This window comes from Calonectris borealis, chromosome 1 (assembly GCF_964195595.1).
Source record: "Calonectris borealis chromosome 1, bCalBor7.hap1.2, whole genome shotgun sequence".
NCBI lineage: Eukaryota > Metazoa > Chordata > Aves > Procellariiformes > Procellariidae > Calonectris > Calonectris borealis.
In genome coordinates this window covers 81,375,182-81,401,608 of record NC_134312.1, presented here as the reverse complement: position 1 = coordinate 81,401,608, position 26,427 = coordinate 81,375,182, and the positions used below count along the sequence as shown (strand labels likewise).

General features: G+C 39.2%; 1 protein-coding gene across 2 annotated transcripts in view; it reads right to left on the bottom strand.

Annotated features, from left to right (window-relative positions):
* Positions 1 to 17,043, bottom strand: part of MRPS35 (mitochondrial ribosomal protein S35) — a 29,446-nt gene extending 12,403 nt beyond the window's left edge. For both annotated transcript variants that reach the window (XM_075162651.1, XM_075162642.1), the window contains exons 1-7: positions 16,749 to 17,043; positions 15,339 to 15,382; positions 13,488 to 13,655; positions 13,027 to 13,087; positions 9,598 to 9,737; positions 6,812 to 6,921; positions 4,956 to 5,025 (exon numbers count right to left, since the gene is read on the bottom strand). In XM_075162651.1, coding sequence (XP_075018752.1) covers positions 4,956 to 5,025; positions 6,812 to 6,921; positions 9,598 to 9,737; positions 13,027 to 13,087; positions 13,488 to 13,655; positions 15,339 to 15,382; positions 16,749 to 16,902 — 747 coding nt within the window. In that variant the 5' untranslated portion in view covers positions 16,903 to 17,043. The remainder of the gene's footprint in view (positions 1 to 4,955; positions 5,026 to 6,811; positions 6,922 to 9,597; positions 9,738 to 13,026; positions 13,088 to 13,487; positions 13,656 to 15,338; positions 15,383 to 16,748) is intronic.
* Positions 17,044 to 26,427: the final 9,384 nt, after the last annotated feature.

The window sequence follows — 26,427 nt, the reverse complement described above, 5'->3', positions numbered from 1 at the left end:
TTTTCGTTCCTGCTTTCAACTCTTAACAGAACTTTACTTTTTTAATGATAAACTATTAATCCAAGCCGAGTGTGAAGAAATTGGCTTTTGATCTTTTTAACCACTTGAGGGCAGCAAACTCTTGCTGTTTAAAAAACACTTAATACCATAAAAATACATTCAGATTTAAAGAGTTGTTACAGCATTCAAGAAGTACCATCGTTTAAAGGTAGCAGAAATACAACTGATTGAGCTGCTGTTTAACAATCTATCTAATATATCTCACCCTTTCATTGATTAATTCAATCCAGGCACAATCCTGGGGGATAATTTGAAAGGAATTGCAGAAAAAGTCCAAAGAAGAGAAGTTCAATTCTTACCAGATGGTGCAAGTCAGATATTTACTGAATACATTCTAAAAGCTAATAAACCACAAATATTTGATTAATAACCTGAAAACTATTAAACAGGGAGCAAAAGACCTCCAAGTATTTTAAAGTAAGAAAATAAATGAACATTCTTAAGTTTTAAAATCTGAATGTTTTAAAGATAACTGAACTCATAGGCCTGATATGTATCTGCATTTATCAAAACTAAGGTGCCAAATGCATCAGTCTGGGATCTTAAGGTACACTTCTTGCTTCTTATGCATCTCTAAGTAATAAAGACTACAACTAAATTGAGCTCTCCATTAGATTTAGGCAGCCTTATTAGCCAACCTGTAATTCAAATAGATTGAACCAAGAACACAATATGTAGACCCCTAATCAATACTGCTCCTACTGTTCAGATCCATCTCAAGAAACAGCACACTGTCTTACCAAGCAACTACTATCAATCCACCAATATGCTGCCAATATTCTGAACAGCTTCCCATAGTTGTTCTGCTTTACAGCGTATCTCATTTGAACCTGTGATAACAGAGGATGGCTCAAGAACCAGAGGATGAATTCATGTTTTTCCTCCTCTCTTCCAAACAAGTAAGAATTTTTTTTTGTGCCAGAAAATAACAAGCACTATAGATTCCCTTTGCCAAACGCAAGGGTAGCATTATCTGCGAACGGGAATGCATTCTAGAGGACGAAAGAAAATCATCACATTTCTTTCTTCAAAATAAAGGGGGTTTATTTGTTTAAATCAGATCAAATACCAACTGGTAACACTGCACTGTATTTTGGTAACTTCTAAGACAATCCTGAAAGGTCCTGAGCACCCTCAGCTTCTGCAGGATTTTGCATGGTCAAGTCCATTGATGGCATTTCTGTGCGAACACGAGAAGACAGGAAAGACAGTAGTTTCAAAATGCAATGCTAATTTTAACTACCAACTCATAGCGGTTATGTAGCCCAAAAGGCTACCAAGTAGTATCCCACTTCTCCTACAAGTAACTGAATAGTTTCAGCTACTCTCTCCATTCCCAAGTCACCTTTTTGCACTCCTGCCACCTTTGTCAGCTTCTTCATCTTAACTCTTTATTCTGACCATCTATCAACAGTTTGACAATTCTTTTCCCCTGTCCCTCCCTCCCACAGTGTGGAAACTCTGCTTCTTCCTCTAATACTCACAAAACCAAAACAAAACAGACACTCATTTACTCCTTCCACCACAGGAAAAAAAAAAAAAAAAAAAAGTTGCTCCTTCCTTTCAATTCCTTGCCTTTTTCCTATTTCCCCACACATTCAATAAAGGCAGCTCTTACACACATGATCATAAAAAACACCTGAACTTCTCTGAAAGCTTCTCCACACCAGGTTCAATCCTCCAACATAGCTTCAAAACCTTTCATAATTTGGCTAGTCTGTCTTCTTGCATCACCCATCGATTGCTAGCAGGTTAGAGGAGACAAAAATGCTAGTCTGCATCAACCCACCAACATGCTTCCCTTGATTTGGCTGTGGTACATCTCAGAAACCAACTTGCCAAATTTGATTTGGATAACCTTTTATTGATTTATTTAAATGCAAACAAACTCTCTTCCCTACATTGCAATCCAAGAAATCCATTCTTAACAATATATCTATTGTTAACAATATGTCTACACGTATTCTAATGCGTAACTCCATTACAACAAGGATTCTTGCAAACTAATTCCACCTGAGCCCTCTAATTGCAATAGCAATAGAATTGGCAAGCTGTGGATGCCCTGGGTTTTTATGGAAGCCGAGACTGGAAAAGCATACAAGAAAACTTGTAATAGAGACTACTGTTGACACAGTGATAAATTTTGTCTTCTAAGCATGCAAACAAAGAGACAGACGAGCCAGAATTAAACTCTTCATACTCATTACTGTAAGAATAACTTTGTGCTGGAAATGTATCTCTACCCAACAAAACCACAAAGAACAGTCATTCTTTTAAAAAGGTTTCAGATTCCGAAACTACTTGGATGCTCTACTTCATAACTGTAATAAAAGAATTACGCATCACTGGCAATTAAAATATAATTACACTTGAAATTACATTTCCTGATGTATATCTGCATACAATTTTTCCTTTTATATATTCCCATGCTTGCTGCTTCACAAAATTCAGTAATCCAGTTATTAACATAAATTATAGTTATGTCATGTTTAGAGAGATAGTAGACAAAGTTTTCAGGATTGAGGGCAAAATTTACATGCAGCCAGCTTTCCCTTCACTTAGCAAGAATGGAACACTGCCCTCATCTTTTTATTGAATTCCATCACGCACATGCATGAAAACAGAGTGTGTTTTGCAATGAGTTCTGTAAATAGGATTGATGTTACTGTCTACATGGAAGGCCAGTCCCCATCCATCCCCCTCCAATATTAGTTTTAAAAATCAAAATAAACCATACATTGTTTACTTATGGTTTACAAAACGTATCCAAACTATCTTTCAGCAAGTTATTAAAAGGCATTACCACTGACCATGGGGGCGGCGGGGGGAGTGGGGGGGGGAGAGGGAGGGGGGACACGACCAAAAGCCAACACAAAACAAAACATGTCACACAAAATAAAAAAACATGTCTCAGGAGACCATTAATTTTTCATGGAAATCAAAGACAATTACAACTGATTGATGAACTCATCAAATATTAACATGGAAGTTGAAAGATAATAAAAGGGCAAGAGACTTGGGCATATTCAATACACACTGAACACTCACATCGCAATATCGTATAGCCCTGTCTTCCATCACTAAGTAATGCTAGAGCAAAGGACAGATGTGGTGTTCGTCTGGAATTAATAAAGTGAGCAGTGTTTAGCTCTCTTGTCAAAGCTTAATACTGGAAACTGATCTGTCATTAATTTAAGATTTGTAATGCAATGTAATGCTGTCGGGGAGAAAAAATATCCATGTGTACAAAACACTTGAAATTTAAAGTAAACGTATCTTTTAAGATGTTAGTATAAGTTGAATTTAAATTGATGCACTCTACAATTACAGAACATATCCTTAAGGCAACTTCCAGTGAAAAGGAAATATAGCTCATCCTCCTTATTATGTTTTTTATGTCATCACTGCAATGATCAAAATCAAGAACACTGAAATTCATAAAAATGCTAAATATGGAGATTTATTTTAAATACTATAGAACAATTGAAAACAGTAAGTGTGAATTTTGGTAGCTATTCAGCTACAACTTATTTAAAAGAGTACATCTATGGAAATATACTGATGATGAAGTCTTTCACGGGCTGTCTCAAAGTGACTAATAACATATTACATTTAAACAAAGTTAAGTTATCTAAAACATAACTATGGGTTTTCAACAGTAATTTCATTTCAGACTGCTAACTTGTTTTCTACAAAAAATGGCTGTAAAATTGTTGAAGGCAATACCTATAATCAACACAATTAACCACAAAAATACAGGAGACAGGTCTGAAGAATTCATTGTAAAAGAAAGATCTGTGGTCTAAAGATATCTTATTATATTTAGAGGTCTACTTAAGAACTGTAGTAAGTTATCAATAAATTGGAATAGTATCTTTAATACATTTATGTTGGATGTTTCACATGTATAACCATTTAACAAAATGAACTATTGGGAAAAATTCCAAATACACCATATCCTGAATGATTATAGAAAAGTTTACATTACACTTGCTTTGGTAGAAATATTTATCTAAAGAGTTACAATAATTTTATATATTTTTCAGCACGCTAACTCTGATGCAATGAAATCCTAAAACTAACAGAAGGTTGGGAGCATGTCCCTTTTCTGAGCAAAAGGGAGCTCAGAAAAGCAGCCTAAGTCCTCACTCCTTCCAGCTTGAGGCAAGATTTGTGAGAGAGCATTTAAGAAGCAGAATACTTCCAAATGACAGCCATGGTTTACTGCAGCCCAGGAAGAGCCCAAGAAAAGACAATTTCTAATTAACAGGTAAGAGTTTGGAATCAGGCAAAATGTAGATACTGTGCTGTACGTTAGTTTTCATAGCTTTAAAGCCAGTAACACGCCCCTCTGCTTTTTTGGAACAGATTTGTTTTCATCTTTCAACATAGTCACTGTTAAAAATGCTTAGGTAACAGGCGATAATCACAGAGTACACCATTTCTCTGGATGCACTCAATTCATATTTGAATACTGTGCATAAACAGCCCAGCATACTGCCAAACTAAAGGTACGTTTAGGAATCTTGAGAATTAAGGTGTTTTCTGCTAGACTCAGGGTCAGTTTTAGGCTCATTGTTGTGAGAAACAGGTATCGGGAAAGAATCTCTTATTCAGGTCAAAAGTTAGAGAACTTCTGAAAAGAGGCAAATTATGTATACAAACAACAGAATAGCACTTGTGAAGTTAAAGAAATGCACTCTAAGTTGACTGGGGAATAAGACTCAAACATAAGCAACTTACCTTGGTTGACTTTGAAGAAAAGTGAAGTGGAAGAGGAAAAGAATCTAAGATAATTTACTTGAAGCTGTGCACAGTCATGGAACTTTTTATAAGTTATGAGAGAGCACGTTAGCACACGTGTTAAAGAGTGCGAGTTATTCACAATTGCTTACCCAAGATTCATGGTACAAAACTGTGAGGAGGTGTACGCCATAATCATAGTTCTGTCTTCTAAGTGGACACCTGAAAATTAATAAAAAAGCTAGTCTTTTTGAAATTAAGTCACTGTAATATCCTTTTGAACAAAATGTTAAACTTACCATCAAAATTTCTAATTTTCAACACAGGGAATCTCAAGGAAATGTGTGTTTGATTCACACGCATTTCTGAATTACAGACAATCAAGAATTACATCATGAAAGCATGAGTATTAAGAACATGGAAGAATGGGCATCTGCAAGTCAGTAGGAAAATGTACATAATGCAAGAATTTACAGATCTTCAGGAAACATTAAAAACTTCTTTGCCCTCTGTGCCAAACTGGAATCCAACATACTTTAGTCTGAACTCCCTTAAAACCTTTTTTTTTCTTTCCTTCCCCCCAGATGTGAAGGGAGGAGGATGACTGGTGAAAACAGCCATGAAATGCAGTTCAGAACAGAAGACCTAGCCAACAATTTAACAAGAAAAGTTTAAGTCAATGTAGCTGTAAGTCAGAACAGGATCACCAGTAAAATTTGTTGGGATAAGATACAGTCCTGCAAAAACAGTGTATTTCTTAAAACTAGTCATCAAAACGTTCTACTGAGAATTTAATGACATTGACCTCTTCCTCATGCCGATCACCCATAACCTCCTGTCTCTTTCTCACACTCACGCTCCTTCACCTCCCTTTTTGATACAGAACGAATTGAATCATGAGAGACTACATCTGAGACACTCTAAAAACACTCATCTGAATGACTATGGACTATGACTATTCTAGCAGATAAACTTTAAAAAGGACTCAAGCTTTTGACTCGTATTTCTTTCATAGTGAAAGAGCCTCAGTTTAAAAGTAATCTGAATACCAGCCTGGAAAATCCTGTGTCAAAGAAATAGATACCGCCCAGAGCTTAGGCCTTAGAATTTACTAAAAATAAAGTGAAGTATCAAGAGGCACATTAAGAGTTTATTGTGGAACACAGCATGAGACCATTCACAGATGCTCTAGAGGGTAAGCTCCTTTCAGCTATCCTAATGTTTTAGCCACAAAATAAGTCTTGCTAGGAAAACGAAAACTGTTGGTAGCACAAGTGGTCCCAGTAACCTACCTGGATTTCCAAGTCTAGTCGAAAAAGATATGCACAATTTTATCCATTTCGTATTTATTTTATGTAGAAATAAAACAGTATTTCCTACCAAAGGACAGGAAATTTAAGAGGGGAAAATGAATTCTAACAAAAACATGCAAACAGAAAAGACTACCAATAATGTTTTTCCTACCACTGAAAGCAGCTGTGAATTAAAGTGTATTGTCAATTCAGGAATACATATGTATTCTCTTAAACTCTTCAGAATTCAACAAATTCAACACAGAAAATACGTTTCTCCCATGCAGCCTTCCGAACATAACTGTAAATAACTACAGTGATTTGTTTATATCTAGAATATCAAAACATTGAGAAATGTCTTGTCACCGATGTCCCCATTTTTCTTGCCTGAAACTCTTCGTATCATTGTTAAAACTAACAGAACCCATTTGGGAAACATGACAACTACTTTAAAATAACAAATGAGACTTCTAAATACAGAGCTTCAATTACTAGCAATATTTAACAAATATTAGGTTTGACCTTATATGATTTGTCCATTACAGTTTTAACAGTTAATAACAGGAGTACTAGTATGTTTATCTTAAGTCATATTTTAGCCTTAAAAATATAATAATAATTTACTAAGACAATAATTGATATTACTGGAAGACACCCACCCTTTTCTATACTGTGACCATTGCCACAGGCATTTTTTTTCCTTCTTGTAACCGTACCTGTCTGTTGTAATTGTGAGCATATCTGTATCCTTACAGTACCGTTCTCCTACAAGTTTAATGAGCTTCTTCTTTGCATGGTCATCCAAATTCAGGTTAGAGAGTTTAACCTTCAAGTACAAGAGGAAACACCTTTAATTACTTGGATAAATCCGATCTCTGCACCCTGAAAATATTTTGACACAGTTAGGCACATCTTTTATCAATAATTACAAGGATAGCTATTAAGTATGCATTTGCAGAATTTCTTCTGATTGTACCACATGTCAAAAGTCTTAACACAAGGCAAGTATAATCTGAATATTCAAACAATAAATTTCTTTTCATCCACATACCAGTGGGGCTGGGGGAGAATATTTCTACTCAAACTTTTTTCCAGAGGAAAAAAGAGCTGTCAGTTTAGTTTGTAGCTGTATTTCATATTCACGTGTACTTCATATGGAAAAATGAATCTTTTTTTAGAATTTTTTTTTTCAAATACAGATCAGTAAGGTTAATATTAAGATATATCAAAGATATTTATGACAAGCATCCAAAAGAGGAGGAAAGACATCAATTCAAGAGACATCAAATCAGAATTTTCAAAGTCATTACTGGGAGATTAATAGAAGTATGCGAAGACGCACACAGATAACAATATAACGGACCAGAACTGTCCAGTCTCACATAATTGATCAAACAATAATGTGAATGGCTTGTTTTCTATTTCAATACCAGAAAACCCACAAACATAATATATACAACAAATAACTAGTATTTATTTTAAAAAAACCTTGAAGTTAGTCTGAAACTAGTTTCTATATGCAATAACAAGTATGAAAAGTAAAGCAAGCTGGTTTTAGCTATCTGTTTACATAATAGCAAATAAGAAGGCTGTGAACCTTAACAGTCTAAAGATATATGGTGTTCGAAACAGAAGTTTCTATTAAGTGAGAATTGCTGAGGAATATTAAAAACATGAAGACATAATAATAATCTCTTACTAATTTGTCCACTGTTTGGTTTTCCTCTATATTCTTTCTACCGTGTCGTTGCTGTACTAAAGAACTGTTCAAAAATCAAGAAACCTGCATCAGAAAAACTAACAAAAGTTGAACGACTAAAAGAAATTAGAAGCTCCAATAAATACCAGGAAAAAAGTGCTACCTAAAAAGAAAAAACCCTAATACTAAAAATAGAAAACTGAAGTGCTAAACCTAAATATTGAGGAGACAACGGGGTTTCAATACTGAAACTTTTAATCTTGAAAAAAAACCCCTAACATTCACTACTCCATAGATTATGTGAAAAATGTCTCCTTTTTAAGGAATTACATGCTCATTTACTATGCATGCCTATAACACCGGTGAGCAGGAGCTCACCTCACTTTGTTCCCTAGCACCCATTTTGTCAGGCCTAAGTCTAACAGACCTAGTCTTTAAGGCAATGGTCAAGCTGCAAAAAAAGAGCTCTATTCTTAATGCAGCCTAAAATGACCACGAACAGTCACTTCAGAAGTCACGATACTGCCAAGGTCCCTATGCAGACAGCAACCCCTTCTAAGCGTCAAGGCTACCTTAGTATACAGTGCCCTTGGATACAGTGCAGCCACGTAGCTTTCAACCACTGGTGACAAGAAGAAAGGAGCTATGAGAAGGTGGGCCTGCCCTAGCTTTACTGAGAAGCTGAATCTAAGCTGAGGCACTCAGCTTCGGTCTCAGCTTGAGCCACAAACACAGCTACATCTGTGCCTCGTCAAGGCCCACACTGACCCAAGCGTGACGCACATCCTTGAATTCCTGGCTTGACCTCACCTACTGCATCCTATGGATTGCCTTGACAATCACCAGACTGTTGACTGATCCTAGTTACTGTCACCAGATCTATTCCTGATCCACTGACTTGTCTTCCCCCTTTGGCCTCAAACTTGCCTTATCATTATGAACTTGTCAGGTGATTACTGGGCTCTTGGATGGACGAGGTTACTATTACCAGACCTGTCTTGCTCACCTTGCTCAGGTAGTAGCTGCACCCTTTTTGGGGAGGTCACTGCTCCTGCCTACTTAACCAATCCTATCTAAATCTGTCCATTAATGTTAACTGGCCTACTTAAGATAGGCTCAGATCTCATCTCGAAACGCATGTTCAAAAGTCACAGCACAATCCTAACTTTACTACCATGAGGACAGGCAAACACTGGAACAGGTTGTCCTGAGAGGTTGTGCAATCTCCAGCCCTGAAGGTTTTCAAGACCCAATTGGATAAAGTCCCAAGTAACCTGGTCTGATCTCATACCTCCCTTACTTTGAGCAGGTCAGACTGGAAAACTCCTGAGCTCCCTTTCAACCTCAAGTATCCCATGACCCTATGATCAGAAGGCTGCTACCCCTACTGCATACACACTGATGCCTGGAGGCCTGCCAACTCAATACTTATTAATAGTGCCGCATTCATATGACCTAACTTTCAATACTTGTGCACTTCTAGGGTCTATAAATTAGCAATGAGAGAGTCAAAGCAAGACACTGAGTACAAAGGCACTTACAGCCTTTTCTATAAGTAGATCCTTCAGCAGGTACACTATTTTGTTTATATTGGAGCTTAGTCTTCATTTATAATTACATATTCATAACCTCACAACCTCAGTTCTAACATGCTGCAATATAGTTAACAAAATCCACTGCTTTTTATTCAGACATTCAGTAAACTGTTTCCCTTACAACATATCATACTTGCACATGTTTTTAAAAGAAAGCCAAGCATTTGGGTTTTTGAAACAAAGACTGTTTTCCAAAAATACTACTTACTCTTAAAGTCACCACTCTTGCTTTGGGATTACGAATAGATGTCCCTGCAGAAACATAATCTACTGTTTCGATTTCAATAGGAAAATGCTGTTCACATTTCTCATCACTGTCCAAAGCACTTGGCCATTCAGTGCAGAAATCTGTATAATAAAAAGAAAACACTCCAAGTAATATCTATTGGTTGGTTTTGGGTGTTTGTTCCCCCCCCCCCCAAATTTATTGCAATATATCTTTTAAAAGTACTATTTATAGAAACCATACTCATTTAGATAACAGCAGGGTCTCTCCTGGACTTGCTCCAGTATTTCAATTGTCTTTCTTTGTAGTGGGTTCCCCAAAACAACACACAGTACTCCAGATGCAGTCTCACAATTGCCAAATAGAATCACAGAATGGTTTGGATTGGAAGGGACCCTCAAAGATCACCTAGTCCAACCACCCTACCATGGGCAGGGACATCTTTCACTAGATCAGACTGCTCAAAGCCCCATCCAACATGACCTTGAATACTTCCAATGATGCAGGATCCACAGCTTCTCTGCGCAAGTTCTTCCAGTGTCTCACCACCCTCATAATAAAAAATGTCTTCCTTATGTCCAATCTAAATATGTACCCTCTTCCAGTTTAAAACTGTTGCCCCTTGTCCTATCACTACAGGCCCTGGTGAAAAGTCTCTCCCCATCTTTCTTGTAAGTCCCCTTTATATATTGAAAGGTGATAATAAGATCCCCTAAGAACCTTCCCTCCTCCAGGCTGAACAACCCCAACTTTCTCAGCCTTTCTTCACAGGAAAGGTGTTCCAGCCCTCTGGTCATTCGTGTGTCCCTCTGCTAACAGGTCTTTCTTGCACTGGGAACCCCAGAACTGGATGCAATACTCAATAGAGGGGAAAGAATTAATTTCCTGAATGTGGCGGCTACACTCTTGTTAATACAACCCAGTATGCAGTTAGCCTTCCTTGCCACAAGGGCACACTGCTGACTCATGTTTAACTTTCAAATATCCAGCAGGCTCCACATGGCCTTTTCTGCAAAGCTTCCTTCTAGTTATTTGTCCCCCCACACACACATCCCCGGACCTGTACTGCTGCATGGGTTATTCGATCCCAGATGCAGGACTTTGCAGTTGCCTTTGTTTAACTTCATGAAGGTCCTTGCGGCGGATTTTTTCCTGCCTCTGAATGGCAGCTCTGCTCTCCAGTGTATCACTTGTTCCCCCCCCAGTTCATTATTATCCGGAGACCTGCTGAGGTTGCGCTCTCTACCATTACCCAGGTTGTTATAAAGCATGTTTTTTATAAAGCATATTTTCGTATGCTTGGAAATGGCTTCCAGGAAGGTTTGCTTCATAATCTTCCAGGGAATGTGGTGAGGCTGACTGATGTGCAGTTCCCTGCATCTTCCTTCTTGCCCTTCTTGAAGATGGTCAGGCAAAGATCTCCTGCTCTTCCTACGTAGTCTTTTACCTGCTTCCATTTTCTGTGTACTTCCTTTTTGCATATCGGGTTACTCAGGAGTTCCCTGCACACCCACGCTGTCCTTCTGCCATACTGGCTCAGCTTTCTGCATACTGGAATGGACCATTCTTGCTCTTTTAAGGAGGCTGAACTTAAACATCCACCAGCTTTCGTGGGCCACTTTGCTCCCCAGGAGAGTACCCCGTGAGATCTGCCAACAAGATTCCTGAATACACCAAAATCACCCTCCTGAAGGCCAAGCTCTAGTTCCACTGTCTGTCTTGCTCACTCCTCTCAGGATTTTAAACACCACAGTTTCATGACCATTGTTACCAAGGATGACCCTAACCTTCACATACTTGACCAGTTCTTCCTTGTTTCTGAACAACAAACCCAACAGAGCATGCCTCCTAACCAACTCATCGATCATCTGCATCAAGAAATTGCCTTCAATACATTCCTTCCACTCCTCACTTCTCTCAAGATCTTAAACTCCACAACCTTCTTTTCCTCCACAACCGAGGCTGACGGCAACCTTGATATCCCCAGCCAGTTCTTCCATACTTGCCAGTAGCACGTGCAACACAGCACCTTCCCACAGACAGTTTGTCCAGCATCTGCATCAAGAAATTATCTGCAACACACTCCAGAAATGTCCTAGATTGCTTCCATCCCATCCTGTTACCCTTCTAGCAGATGTTGAGATGGCTGCAATTCCCCATGAAAAACAAAGCTTGCAGTTGTGAGGCTTTTTTCAGCTGTTCATCCGCTTCCTCTTCTTAACCAGGTAGTCTGTGGCAGATGTCTGCCAACACAACCTTTTTGGCTTCTCCTCTGATCCCTACTCTTAAACTCTCAACCAGCTTGCTACACATCTCATAGCAAAGCTCTGCATCTGAACTGTTCTGTTGGGTACAGGTCAGCTCCTCCTCCGCATCATCCCTGCCTGCACCTCAGTCATGTAAGCTTTCTCTCTGCATTTCTGTGACTCCTCAGACTTCTAATTCCTCCTGTTTCCTATGCTGCATGCATTTGCATACGGGCAACTCAAGACAGGCCTCTTATCTCTTATCATACAGGCTGAGGGGAGACCTTATCACTCTCTACAACTACCTGAAAGGAGGTTGTAGCAAAGTGGGTGTCGATCTCTGTTCCCAAGTAACAAGGGATAGGACAAGAGGAAATGGCCTCAAATTGCGCCAGGGGAGGTTTAGATCGGATATTAGGAAAAATTTCTTCACTGAAAGGGTTGTCAAGTATTGGAACAGACTGGTTGAGTCTCCATTCCTGGAAGTATTTAAAAGACGTGTAGACACGGTTTAGTAGCAGACTTGACACTGTTAGGTTACAGCTGGACTCTATGACCTTAAGGGTCTTTTCCAATCTAAATGATTCTATGATTCTGTCTCCTCCCTGTCCCTCATGCCTCCACTTCTCTTTCAGCTAACCTCCTCATTAGGTTCTCCTTATTGGCTTGCTGGCTAGCAGAGATGCTTTTGGTCTTCATTAGATCCTGTATCTCCCCAGCAGACTTTGCTCTCCCAGAGGGTTTCATTTATTAATGACATTTTTTTTAAATGCATGCCAGAATGGCTACTGATTAAACCCTGGTTTAATCACAGATAATATTCCGAGAACTGAGTCACATTCATCACTCATCTTCCTCACAACATTAAACTATAAATTCTCCAGTACAAGCAGGGCCTAATGGAAAGGTAAAATTAAAGTCTTACTGGTGTGCTGAAAACCTCCTAAGACATATCTGCCTACCACCTGTATGACTCAATGCAGCAACAAGAAAGCATACAATACTAGCCAAAGCCTGACAAATAACCAGCGTCAGAGGTGGACCATGTCTCACCTTCTACTTCATCACACACAGTTACATTTTGCATTGCCTTAAAACTCCACGAGAGATAGTTTTTAAAAACAGAAAAAAGAAAAAAACAGACAAAACCAAAAAAACCCCTCACCTTTAAGAGCTGCACAGTGTTTCTTAATTGCAGGAGGAGTAAGATGCAAAAAATTGGGAATCTGAAACAGACATATTAAGAGTTACCAAAATAATAGCTTTTTGTCTGTTCATAAATAAAGGGACATTACTGAAATCTGATTACATTTTTAACATTTGTTAAGGTCATACAATACACTTAATAAAATATTCAGATAAGAAGACTCTTCTCAAGTCTGATTTAGCAAAAGACTTAAGTCCCATTACAAAAGTCACAGGCATGATAATCCTAAAAAGTCTCCTGATTTGGTTCATTTGTTACTTACATTTGCATTTGTTACCATTTAATTTAAAAATTAAATAGAATATTATCCTTTTTAATAATAGAAAACAGTATCCAATACAAATATTCCAATCAAAGCAGTGCAGTCTTAGTGAATAATAATTTTAAAAGTTACCACACACCAATGGAATGAGTCTTACCTTTATAAGTTCCAAGTTGCCTTCTTTTGGTGGAGGTACTCCTCTCTTCACTGGGTAACCCATTCGAATTGGGAGAGGCACAGAGGCAGGTTTAAACGCAGCTGCTGTTGGATAAACACTGCTCCAGTCCTGATCAACAGTCATCCTCTCACTTCTGGGAGGCGCATGCTAATTAATTGAAAATTATAAAAGTTTGATGGGAGATACACTGTTTTGTAGGACAAAGCAAGAGCAACACACACAACAAGTTATTTCAGGAGTAAATTCCCACAGCTAGAAATTTCAAGACACCTTTACATTTAAAGTTAGTGCTTATTTGTAAAGGAATTTTTAAAAGACAGCCTCTCAAAGCAGGCCTTTCCTAATCTTCAACTGCATTTTATTTTAGAAATGCTTAGAAAGAAGAACTTACCATCTTCTTGCGTTGTGATAAATCAGCAGGGGGAGAAAGGGGAATCAAACCAGTATTTAACTGCAAACTCCATTTCCTAAAGTGCTGCCTAAGTATTTGGTGGAGGGCAAGAAAATGAATTTTAAAATTCTGGAATTCTGAAAGTCTGAACAAGTTCATATTAAAAGAAATAGATATTAATAACTCTGGAATTACTTGCTATAGAAATTCCAGTATAGGAATGATGTATTATATTGCAGAAATAGCTTATACCCTCCAATAACTCACCAAGGTTTCAGCCAAATGCTCTTAAAAAAAAAAAATCAAGTCACTGTTTCTTTCCCCAAAACCTTAATTTTTAATTTAGAAGGGTAAAAGACAAGGGTTTGACTGCTTTGGTGTATCACTGTCATGGTTTAACCCCAGCCAGCAACTAAACACCACGCAGCCGCTTGCACACTCCCCCCACCTCTGGTAGGATGGGGGAGAGAACTGGGAGGGCCCAAGTAAGAAAAGTCATGGATTGAGATAAAAACAGTTTAATAACGGAAATAAAACAAAGTAGAACAGCAACAATAACAGAATATACAAAGCAGGCGATGCACAATGCAACTGCTCACCACTCACCCACTGCATGTCACGAACGGGGCAAGGGGGATGGATCCCGCCCCCCCCAGTTTTTATACTAAGCATGACGTCACATGGTATAGAATACCCCACTGGCCAGCTGGGTCAACCTTCCCAGCTATGCTCCCCCCTCAGCTTCCCCTGCACAAGCATCAGCCAGGAACAACCACAGCATCAATGGGCCATCAACATTCATCTCATACCAAACCCAAAACACAGCAACCCCTCCCCACCCCCCGCCCAGCTACTGGGAAGAAAGTCAACTCTGTCCCAGCTGGAACCAGGATAATCATTAAATCCGCTCATGGAAGCTAAACAAAAATTTAATACATGCCAGGTCTACTTGCCTTTAAAAACCGTAACACATAACATACTACTTTTGAAATTTATGTGTGGAATAAATAAGAAAGTTCTCAGTGATTAAATGTTCAGGTATCAGTTTTAATTCTACCGTGCAAGAACAATTTAACTTATGCACAATATCAGGTTTTTTAATTACGCCAGAAAGCAACCACTACATCCTGTAAACTCGTACCGAAAACAACATTAAAATGTCTGTTTTTATTTTAAATGCAACTCTAAGTTACTTTTAAGACCTGCAGCACATGGTGTCAATACAAGATGTTAGCTTGTTATTGTTTATGTTTTTGCCTTTATGAGAACACAGATGGAAAACAGCTGGGAGATTAAAGAAGCTAGGTGCTGGTTCTGGAACAGTCACAGGTGGATTGTTTCACCAGGTGTTGACTGCAGGAGGGGTTCATGTACAAACTGTTAAGACATATAGCTTAGAAAACACCTCTGAGTTAACTGCAAATAGTTTCAGTACTTACTGGTCTTATGAACTGTGGTGTCCTGCCTCTTCTCCTTGTTGAAGCTTAAAGAAAAAGAAACATTTTTCAATACAAACTATTATATGGTTTTGTGGAAAAAAAAAATGCAAACCGACTTCAGATGGAGCGTGGTGAGGGACTCATAGGGATGCATGAAGATACCAAATATCACCAGATTTTCAATGTAAACAGAGATCTTCACTTTCTTGTCTTCATTTCCTCCCCCTCCTCAAACTCTAATTTAATCACTTTCAACCCCCTGTTCCAAAAAACACCACCAAAACAACGTGGCCTTTATAATAGTCAGACAAATGAAGGTGAATCTGATGACATTTATTTTCAAGAGTCCTGTTTGAGCTTGGGGTTTGTTTGTTTCTTTTTTAATTGTTGCCACATCACCATACAGTACATATTTAGCAAAAAACATTGAATGGGATTTAGGAGTGGATGTTTGGGTTCTATTTGCCTCATTCATTTGTCTTAAAACCCTACTCCACATAAGCCTTGGAAAAACTTGTGAATTTCACAGCTCTCTTGTTTTCCTTATCTAAGTATTTTATGGATCCAATTCTGTTCTTCCTCTTCTTGCTATATAAAAACTTAAACTGAAGAATACATATGGGGCGTTGCAACAGCTAATACACAGCTTTCTTTTATCCCTTAATCTGACATTTTTGTGGTGCTTTCACAAACAGACACACTTCATTCATACCAATCTTCTTAAAACTTCTAATTTTCTTATTACATAGATGTTACAATCATCTACAATTTCAGGTCAGGACACCTTTTACTCCTGCCATTGGCTGCAATATCACACATCACTTAAAGGCCCTTTCAGCAACCTAGCCTGCTCTTGAATCTGTAGATGACAAATACCCACCCAGCCTTCAGAAAAATGTTGGTATAACCCTGACCAACAGTTTCTATTTGCACTCGGAACAGCCAGAACAGCTCAGCTTGAGGCCAGGCACAACATCAAATGTTTAACAAGAGTACACATCCCTTGGGAAACAATGAAATTTTCATTTGGAATACCTAAAACCAGGCAATGCACTGCAAGTCCACTGTACCACTGTAATCCTGAGCTGAAAATCTGTATAGCAAACACCGATTGGCTCACTTCTCTCTTCAGACTATTCACAGTATTTACGCTGCTAAAATCTGTATCCTACACCGTAAAGATTTTTTTTTTTAATTATTTTTACCAGCAGCTCTCCAGCAAACAGCTGCAAAACAAAACATCTTTTTCAGAGGCGCCTGAAGCCGGGAAGGGAGGAGGGACACGGGCCCGAGCTCCCCGCCGCTCCCAGGCCACCCCAGCCCGGAGCCAGGCGCAGCCCGAGCTCCCGCCCCCAGACGGCTGCACGCCTGCCCCCGGCACCACCGCAGCGCGGGCCGGGCCGCTCTTACCTTCTCTCTGCTGGCCTTCCCTGCTGTTCACCGCAGGCACGGAGGAGTAAGCCGCGCCCCCGACGAGACGCGCCACCACGACCCTCCCGCAGCACCGGGAGAGCACGGCCCAGGAACCCGCACCGACCAGCGCCGCTCCACTGACGGCCGCCATTTTCCAGGCCTACCGCGCGCAGCCTCCCCCCTCAACCAATCTCCCGGCAGGACGGAAGCCGACTCGGCCAAGCCAGTTGGAAAGGCGAATAGCCGCGGTGCCCCGCCCACAACCGGGAGGGGAGCGGGGAGCGCTGCGGCCGGCGAGGGGAGGTGCGGAGCCGACTGAGGCGTCCGGGGCGGGACAAAACCCCGGCAGTGATGTTACTGCCCCTGGGAGGGGGTCGGAGGGTGGTGTAGGATCGTGCGCAGAAAGTGCCTTGCTCCTGCGTCGTGCTTCCGCCGTCTTACCCTCTGGAACTCCTACGGGGGCCTTGGGAGCGCAGCCGGCCCCCGGGCCTGGCCGGGGCCGGAGAGGTGGGGTGGGGTGGGGTGGGGTGGGGTGGGGTGGGGTGGGGTGGGATGGGATGGGGATTTCTGCTGGTGGCTTTTTTCCGAAGTCAGTTTCTTCCTGTCACAAAGTAAAAATATAACTTCTCAGTCACCACGTGCTGTTTGTATCTCCAAAACAGGGACAGGCTTTTTCAGCCACCCCTGAAAGCGAAGCTCCGTGGATTTCTTCAACAAAACGCGAATGGGTTCCTGGCATATGGAAATAAAATTATCATGCTGTCGTGTGTGTAGGTCTGGACTAGGCAGTGCTGCTTTTCTTAAATCTCAGCTTTTTACTGCTGCTCAGAAATTGTTAACGCAGATCTGTTAGGTTTCTTTGTAGCAAGATACTTGTGTCCCTGGCCATAGACACAGTCCCTGGCTTTAATCTGTTTGCCTCAAATTACAACATACTCATAATGTAGTTTACCTTTTCATTATTAACATAGCATTTCACAATGACTTAGTCCACTTCAACACAATTGTTTGTTAGAATGCGCTCTTAAGAGTGATGGATAGTGCTTAATTGCTAATGCTAATTACAATGTATACCTTTAAGTTACAGACTTTCCACATGATTTTTGTTAATTTTAAAAATTCTGAATTATGCAATATCCATCCCATTGTTAACAGCAGGTGGAATAAAGGACAAAAGAAGATGTGTTGAAATTCTTAATAGCAGTGTTTGATAATCGTTCCAAACTAAGATTAATTAATTGAATTCTATAAATCTTTAAATCCTCAGGAAGTTAATTCTGAAGCTAAAATGTCCAGAGATCAAAGAGAGCTAGGCATCCAAGGGAGGATTTGGACTTGAGTGCCCGAAGAGGTTGAACCTCATGAGGTTCAACGAGGCCAAGTGCAGGGTCCTGCACCTGGGTCAGGGCAATCGCTGGTATCAATAGAGGCTGGGGGATGAAGGGATTGAGAGCAGCCCTGCTGAGAAAGATTTGGGGTACTGGTGGGTGAAAAGCTGGACGTGAGCCAGCAATGTGCGCTCGCAGCCCAGAAGGCCAACCGTACCCTGGGCTGCATCAAAAGAAGCGTGGCCAGCAGGTCGAGGGAGGTGATTCTGCCCCTCTACTCTGCTCTCATGAGACCCCACCTGGAGTACTGCGTCCAGCTCTGGAGCCCTCAGAACGGGAAAGACATGGACCTGTTGGTCCAGAGGAGGGCCACAAAGATGATCAGAGGGATGGAACACCTCTCCTATGAAGAAAGGCTGAGAGAGTTGGGGTTGTTCAGCCTGGAGAAGAGAAGGCTTCAGGGAGACCTTATTGCAGCCTTTCAGTACTTAAAGGGGGCTTATAAGAAAGATAGGGACACACTTTTTAGCAGGGCCTGTTGCGACAGGACAAGGGGGAATGGTTTTAAACTAAAAGAGGGTAGATTTAGACTAGATACAGGGAAGAAATTTTTTACAATGAGGGTGGTGAAACACTGGCAGAGGTTGCCCAGAGAGGTGATAGATGCCCCATCGCTGGAAACATTCAAGGTCAGGTCAGGTTGGTCAGGGCTCTGAGCAACCTGATCCAGTTGAGGATGTCCGTGCCCACAGCAGGGGGTTTGGACTAGATGACCTTTAAAGGTCCCTTCTAACCCGAACTATTCTATGATTGTATTCTATGATTCTATGAATCTATCCTGAAATACAAAATTGAATGTTACTAGTAGTAAGATGTCCAGACACACCTCTGGAGACAGAGAGTATATATTCTTCATGCTGTATATATGGGATATATAAAGTTGCACTGAATATCATGTTCAGAAATATGTCTTATAAATAATAACTGCTCTGCCAATTAAAAAAAAATGTTATTGCATCTTCATTTTCAGAATATTTGTCAAGCACACCCTATTGCCTTCACAGTGATGTCATTGTCAAGATTGAGAGAAACACTCTATGTTTACGCAGACCTACGCTCTTATCTATATCCTCGTGACAGAAACCTTGCAAGTCAGTTCATGCACATGAACATGAAGTGGAGAATGGTGTTAATACAGAAAGTTTGATAAATCTTTGTATATTAATGCTTAATATATTTAGTGAATTCCACAAATACTAAGCGATGACCTAGGCAGTCTTACTGACCTTCTGATGTCCTGCTGTATATTCTCACTAGAATGTTCTTACTTAGAAGACACTCTGAATTTTATCTTATTTTCCACATTAGGGTAACATAAGAAGAGATCTTTTGTTATTGAAAGCATGTAGTGCCGGTAACAGAACAAGATCCAGCTGCAGGTGTTATGTGTTAGCTAGGAGTTCCTGTTTCATGACTTCAGTATGGGTCACTTCCACGTGTTGGGTTGCAGTATCAAAAGTTATTAATTTATTTTAAAATCCTCTTCAAATTTTTCATGCTTTTCCTAAAAAGAATACAGTTAGTCACAATTATTGTTTAAACACTAGCTTTCAGTAGAATGGTCCATGTTCAACACACTGCTGCTCATGTTAGATTTTACTCAAGAAAGTGAACATCAAATTGTCTACTTCAGAAGGGTTTTTTAAAGAAACATTTATGGGGTGTTCTAGTTGCTAGAATAAACAGCTCTCAAGAACCACAACTTCCTCCAGAACACTTACTGTGGAGGCAGCCTCTTTTCCACAGCTTTTAACCAGATCAAATTGTGTGTTATCACAGATTTCTTTGTTTAGATTTCTTTGACTCAGCCAACCTAAACACAGTCCCAGACTTCCAAAAGGTAGACAAGACTGGACTTCAGTGCCACACATCCAGAGTGTCTTTGGTGAACTCATCATATTCAGGTGATTCATCACCATGTGTTATCACTTGTTTGTATTAGTGATACTGTGAAAACTGCTGATGCTACAGTAATAGAAAATTATATGAATAGGCTGGGAAATGCACTAAAATGAGAATGATCTCTGCAGCCACCGAGGTTTGCTCAGTATCTTCCACCAGGACTCTTTCTCCATTCCGTCTTGTCTGGCTTCTCCAACAAATGTATAACTTAAAAAAATCCAGTTCACACAGCCAGAGCTGATTTCTTATAAACGAAAAGCAGAAGAAAAACCCCTGCCAGCACAGGTGCAAAGAAAACTGTTTAAAATAACATATTTCTTATTCTTTCCCAGATTTGAATTATTTCGTGTTTGCATGACAAGATATTTTATTTCTTCAGTATTTCCTCTGCTCTATTTGCTTATTTCTCTGTGAGGACATAAGTCCATTTTTCTCATCATTATTAGCCCCATAATACTTGAGAAAGTCATGTTATTTTTAAAATTGAAAAGTGAAAGAAAAAAAGGAGAAATAGATGCAGGTAATAAAGATGTAGTTTTCCTATAAGTGATTATGAGACAAAATCATGAATGCAATACCGATAGAGTATTTTTCACTTTTTCATGCACCATCACTAGTTATTAAAAATTGCTACACAGATAAAATACTTTGTTTCCATTTATTATAGCTGCTACTTATAACTCTATTTTTGGCAGATGTTACTGTTCAATTAATACATGTCTCCGGTCATTCTTTTATTTAATCTTTTTTCATCCTAGCAAGCTTTTCCAGAAATCTTAAAAAAAAAATAGTGTAATCTGTATTTTTATAATTAAACACTTCATCTGAATGGCTTTTTCATGAGCAATAGCTTAATTCTATCACAGAGAAACTAGTTAAGATTAAACAGATACTCATAACAATACTGCTATAGTGTTCCACTTACAAGTATATTAACTTTAAATCAACAGACCTATAGACTGGCCTTACAAATTTACCTCAGGATACGTTCTTTTTATACTTTAGCATACAAGTGTTCTTCCCATATTTTGAGATGCACACATATTTTGAAAAGCTACAGTACAACTGAAGCCACTTCATTTTTATTCGAAACTATGGTTTTGCATAAAAATGGTATATGGGAAAGAAGAACAGACATGTTATTTAGAAACTCAGATGAGCAGAAGGGTATTGGAGATGTGACATAAATGTGTGTTCACTGTATATAGTTTAATCATAGATTATGTTAGGATTTTTCTTCCTCTTTCCATTTTTCTGATTTCCCATCTTTTTAGTGAAAAAGTCAGCATTTACAAGGGCTCTGTCATCTTGTCAATTGTAGCTAAAATTATAGTTCCTCTTTAATTTTCCCAGTCAGATTCAATTTCACATTGATCTTTCAATGAGAAAAAAATTATTGGTGGAAGAGAGAATTTGCTTCTGTGATTGAATCCCACCTCTGGGTAAGATTGAGTGCACAGAGCGGTGGCCTGGTAATTACCAGGTAGCTACATCCCCTTCTGCCAGTCCACCTGGGAGAATCTGATTGCTTGGAACACAGGAGGAAGGCACTTGGCCAGCCTCTCTGCGATCGTGCCCTTCAAATGTATGCAGAATAGATTATGAATACTGAAGCCTGACTTTCTGGCCATGTTGCACATGTGCACTGCATGTTACATACTCTAGAAGCAGTAGAGGATTTAGAACTACCAAACAGAGTAATAGACACTTGTCTTAAAAAAATTACAGGAGATGGAAGTGAGAAATAGGAGATTTCTCGCTGAGGATATTCTGTGTTTTTGGAATGAGGTGTATCGTTTCAGAAGAATTACTGCCTCAGACTCCAGATTAGTACAGAAACGTGGACCTGTTACATTAAGAACTTTAAGTCTAGCTTACTTCTCTTTAATATCAGCTGTAATGATCACATTGCTAATTTACACTGCAGTTTCCTTAAGAAGATTACTGGGGCCTTGCTAATCAATTAAAGGTTGTGTAAAAGAGCCTAGAGAAAAAAGCTCTATGGAAATTTTTAACTAAAATTAACAGAATGTCATAATTGACTTTTTAAACTCATACATGTAAATGTAAAAATGTACAACTGCACTTATCCTTAAAGGATCATTGTCATTTTTCCAAACTCTCTCTTCAGTTATAAGACACAGCTCCTATGCAAAAAGTTTCTCTGAAGCAATAGTTATATTTTGATCAATCTTTTCAAATATACTTGTAATAAGCATCCCCTTTTAATGCTGTTCTGTTACAACCTCAGTACCAATAACAGTATCCTTCTCCTCCAATGCATCACTGATGATTTAAACAAACCCAATAAAACAATGCTAGGACACTTAACATAATTGAAGGTAGGAATCAAGTAACAGTTGAGGTTGTGTACAAGAATTTATATTGTCTCTTCTTATTTGAAGGCTCTCCATGACTGCTATCTGATACCTCTTCATCAATTAGAATAGGTACGATATTTCAAGCAGTAATTTTGTCTTCCTTTATTGCAACATAAGCATATTAACAGATACTTTGCCCTACGTGGTAGCAGTTTATTTTAGTTCATGCAATTTATTTAGTGTTTTTATTCTCATTTATCCAGGTATTAAAAATACTATGGGTTTCTATGAAGATATACTATAATTATAATTAGTTTAAGAATTCTGCTGACCTAGTAAAGAGCACTAAACTTAAAGACCAAGCACACCTTAAACTGCACACCAAGCTGTTCTCTATTGTCCAGGTAGAATAACATGAGATCACCAGAATTTGGCTTCAGCACTGGAAAAAATAACTCTCATGGAGTGCATTATAATTATTGCTTGATTTACAACAGTGCCTAAAATGGCAAACAGGATCAGGACCCTATGATGCTGGCTTTCAATAAACAAAATTTTCTTAATTGGCCTATGATGCCAAGTTAGAAAATGCACTCTCATGATAAAAACTTCTCCTTATTCTCAATATTTAAATTTAACAATTCCCTTCTTTCCAAAAGCCTACTGAAATGACAGTATAATTAGCAAGGTTGCACACTTTGTCACATTTGTTTCATCACAGTGCATGATTATTGCTGTGCCCAATGAGGTCAAGAACAGTGATGCCTGAAGCCATGACATCGCAGAGTTATTTCCTTTCTGCTGTGGATCTCTCGCACTCTTGAATATCAGATCTCATTTTGCTGGGCCCAACATTGTCTTTACCATACAACTATTAACCAAACAGGTCACTGCTCTGTGCAAATGAGAGTGAGGTACGCTTCCATAGCACATAGAGCCCACAATGGCATTGGCACAGCATCTGTCTAATAGAAATTAGTGCACTTGAAACTTGGCTGAACTATGGTGCAGAAGTCATGGAACTGAATATTTTTCACAGTTCCTTCCTACAGAGGAAAACATACTCCTTTGTTAACTCTTTCCCCTGATTCTCCAGCGTTTATCTCCCCGCTCCTTGTAGTGGGAGACAACACAAGTAGCAACAGGATACCAAGCTACGAGGCACAGAATATATATTCTTCATGGAAAAGTGAAATTCATCCTGAAAGGCTATGGAATGATAGTTAAGCCACAAAAGTAATTTCCTTATCTGAGATTTTTCACACAAAAAATAAAAAAAAGATAAGCTGAACACAGGGCATCCTTGCTGAAAGTGAAGTAGAAAAAAATGATGTGTGCATTTATTAAGAGATGAGCATTCAACTGCTGTTGACCAAGCAGAACTTATAAAAATGAGAGAAAAACTCAGATATAAAGATTTTGAAAATTCTGATGTTTTGTCTGAGAACAAATGGACGGATAGATTCATTGCTACCATCACGCTCCTTTTTTCAAGTATAAGGGATATGAAATCTTGCCTAGAAATAATATGCTGGTCTAAGAGTAATTGATATCTAAGGTCTTTAAGGTAATTAATAACTAAGGTCTTTTGTGAAATAAGGACAGTGTTGTCTTAGAAATAGATGTTTTACTTATCTGGCGACATACAAGAGATATTGCACAAAAGCAAAGGGTTAACAATGAATAAAAATAATTCTTCCTGTTGCTCGTCTCTCCTCATGTTGAACCATATAGCAATTATAAATTTGGCAAGATAAAGAGGTAAAATATATACCCTTAGGAGGCATTCACTCTTCTCATATTTTCATAATGTAAGGATATAACCAATGACCTCTAAAGCTTTTAAGTCTGCTTTGGAAATGTTCCCTTAAAAGACAAGTTGTTCATAATACTGGTCCAAAGGGAGGCAGGTGACATTTTCTTCCTGGGTTTCATCTCGGTGAGTGAAAAGCTTAACTGTTTGTATCTGTTCTTCCTGGACAGAGACCTTGTAAGGCATCGTGCACTGCTATCATAGGTGCCCCAGCTGGCCTTTGAATGGATTTATTGTTACTCAATCTGGTTGAAAGCTAAGCGGAACAGGCAGTTCCCTGTTGTGGCCAATTGTGGGGGGCAGGGAGCAGACTGTCTATACTGCCTGAAGAGGTGTGTGGGGGTCTCCCCTGATCAGAATGGCTCATGTCCGTTTTCTGCCTGACCTCTCTGACAAAGTGGTGATTTCACACATAGCCCTGAATGACCAGCAGACAGCACCAATTTAAAGAACAAGTTTTCAGAATTTCCATTTCAGTTTTTAATATTCGTAAAGGGTGCCATATTTTGAAATAATGAATCACACAAAACATTTAAGCATTTTACAGGGTCAACATTTGGGAGCATTGTTCTTCTTTACTCACAGTGCTGCTACCTGTGCTGTCCCAGGCTGTCTGGGTACCCCATTCACACGCACATTTCTTTGCATCAGAGATGCTTCCCATAGTGACATTCAACATCCCGCAGATGCACTCACCTTGTATAAGGACACACTAGCCCATAGCTCTTTCATGATGTAAATCACTGTTTTGAGAGTAAATAGAAATATGGACGGGAGCTCAGAAGTGTTAGTCCAGATGCTGGCCCAGTTTCCCAAGCAACCTAATCTGAAGAACCATTCTGAAAACAAGAATTCCCTTCTTTTACCAGGACTAACTGAAGAAAACCTCCTACATGCACCTTGCTCGCTTGTGGGGAGCGTGATCTGGGAGCTCTTCTGCACATCAAATGCTTTGTGCATTTCTGTGGGTGTTTAGCAAGATTAAGGTTCCCTCTTAGTTAATTGCTGGAGGTTATATGTAATAATAAGAGCGTGCAGGGGCTGGGGAGGGGAGGTGGGGGCTCGCGGGGCGGGATCTCTTTGCACTCTCCAGGGTGCTGAATAAATCACAGCGTGGCTTTCAATATACAAGCCGCTGCACTCTCCCCCTCTTGTCGTTCCTAGAAGCTGAGGACAGCCACAGGAACTGCAGTTGTGAGCAATACCATTGGGTGTATACAGTGCTCGTACTATTTCCAGACTGAAAACTGCATCCTTCAAATGAAGACACTCTTTTCATCCACAGATACTTTACATTGATATCCTTCTCACCCTTCCCTTTGGGTTACATCTTCGCCACGTTGCCCAGACTCTTGTTTTGGCATGGAATATTTAATAGCATTATTGTACCTGCCACTGCAACCAGCACTTCTTCCCTTTTCATTGCATGAAACAGCAGAGTTTGCCTGGATACGGTGGATGGTTGGGGTAACAGAAAAGATGGAAGAAACAGAATAAGCAAAAGGTGAAATATCATACAGTTGGTTTCAGTTTGGGATTGCTATATGTCTGTTGCCAGTGTTTTTTATTTTAAAAGAGGTAGCTATTTTTTCCTGTCTTTATGGTCAAAGGTTGCTGAACAGCTTTTTAACCAAACCAAAATTCTGGTCAAACCCAGAATTAGACAGAGACTTCCAAAAGAAAATTTCAGTCTGTATGTTTGCAATTTTGATGAAATTTCAAAAAACAAAAAGGATGGGTTTGGTGGGAACAGACAAACTGATTTGGAAGTTGCTACTAGTTTCCCCTATAATGATCATATGAATTAATTAATATTTCCACCAGGTGGATAGAATTTGTTTAATTAGTCAGCATAACAACCATGTTTTAAAGTATAAGAACTAGCTTAATTTATAGGAGACTGACATTTTCTTCACATCACAGTTGTTACTAATTTCAGACATTTCTTGAAGAAATTGCATTTTCTGTCCGGTAACACATTTTATTTTCAGTTTGAATAGAGATAAAAAATCTGCATGACTGAAGGAATCAATCTTAATTTCCTACAGCAGTTCCATCATGGAATCGAGAGATTTAGAGAATTGTTAGATGCTACTCTGGGTCAAGCAATCGACATTATACACTATCTATATTAAATCTCTATATTAAATATCTATGTCTATACTAAAATAATGGATCAGTGCCTACATTCATAAATGGCAATTAGCACTTCAGCTCATTCCCCATGTAATAAAACGCTACAGTATATTTTA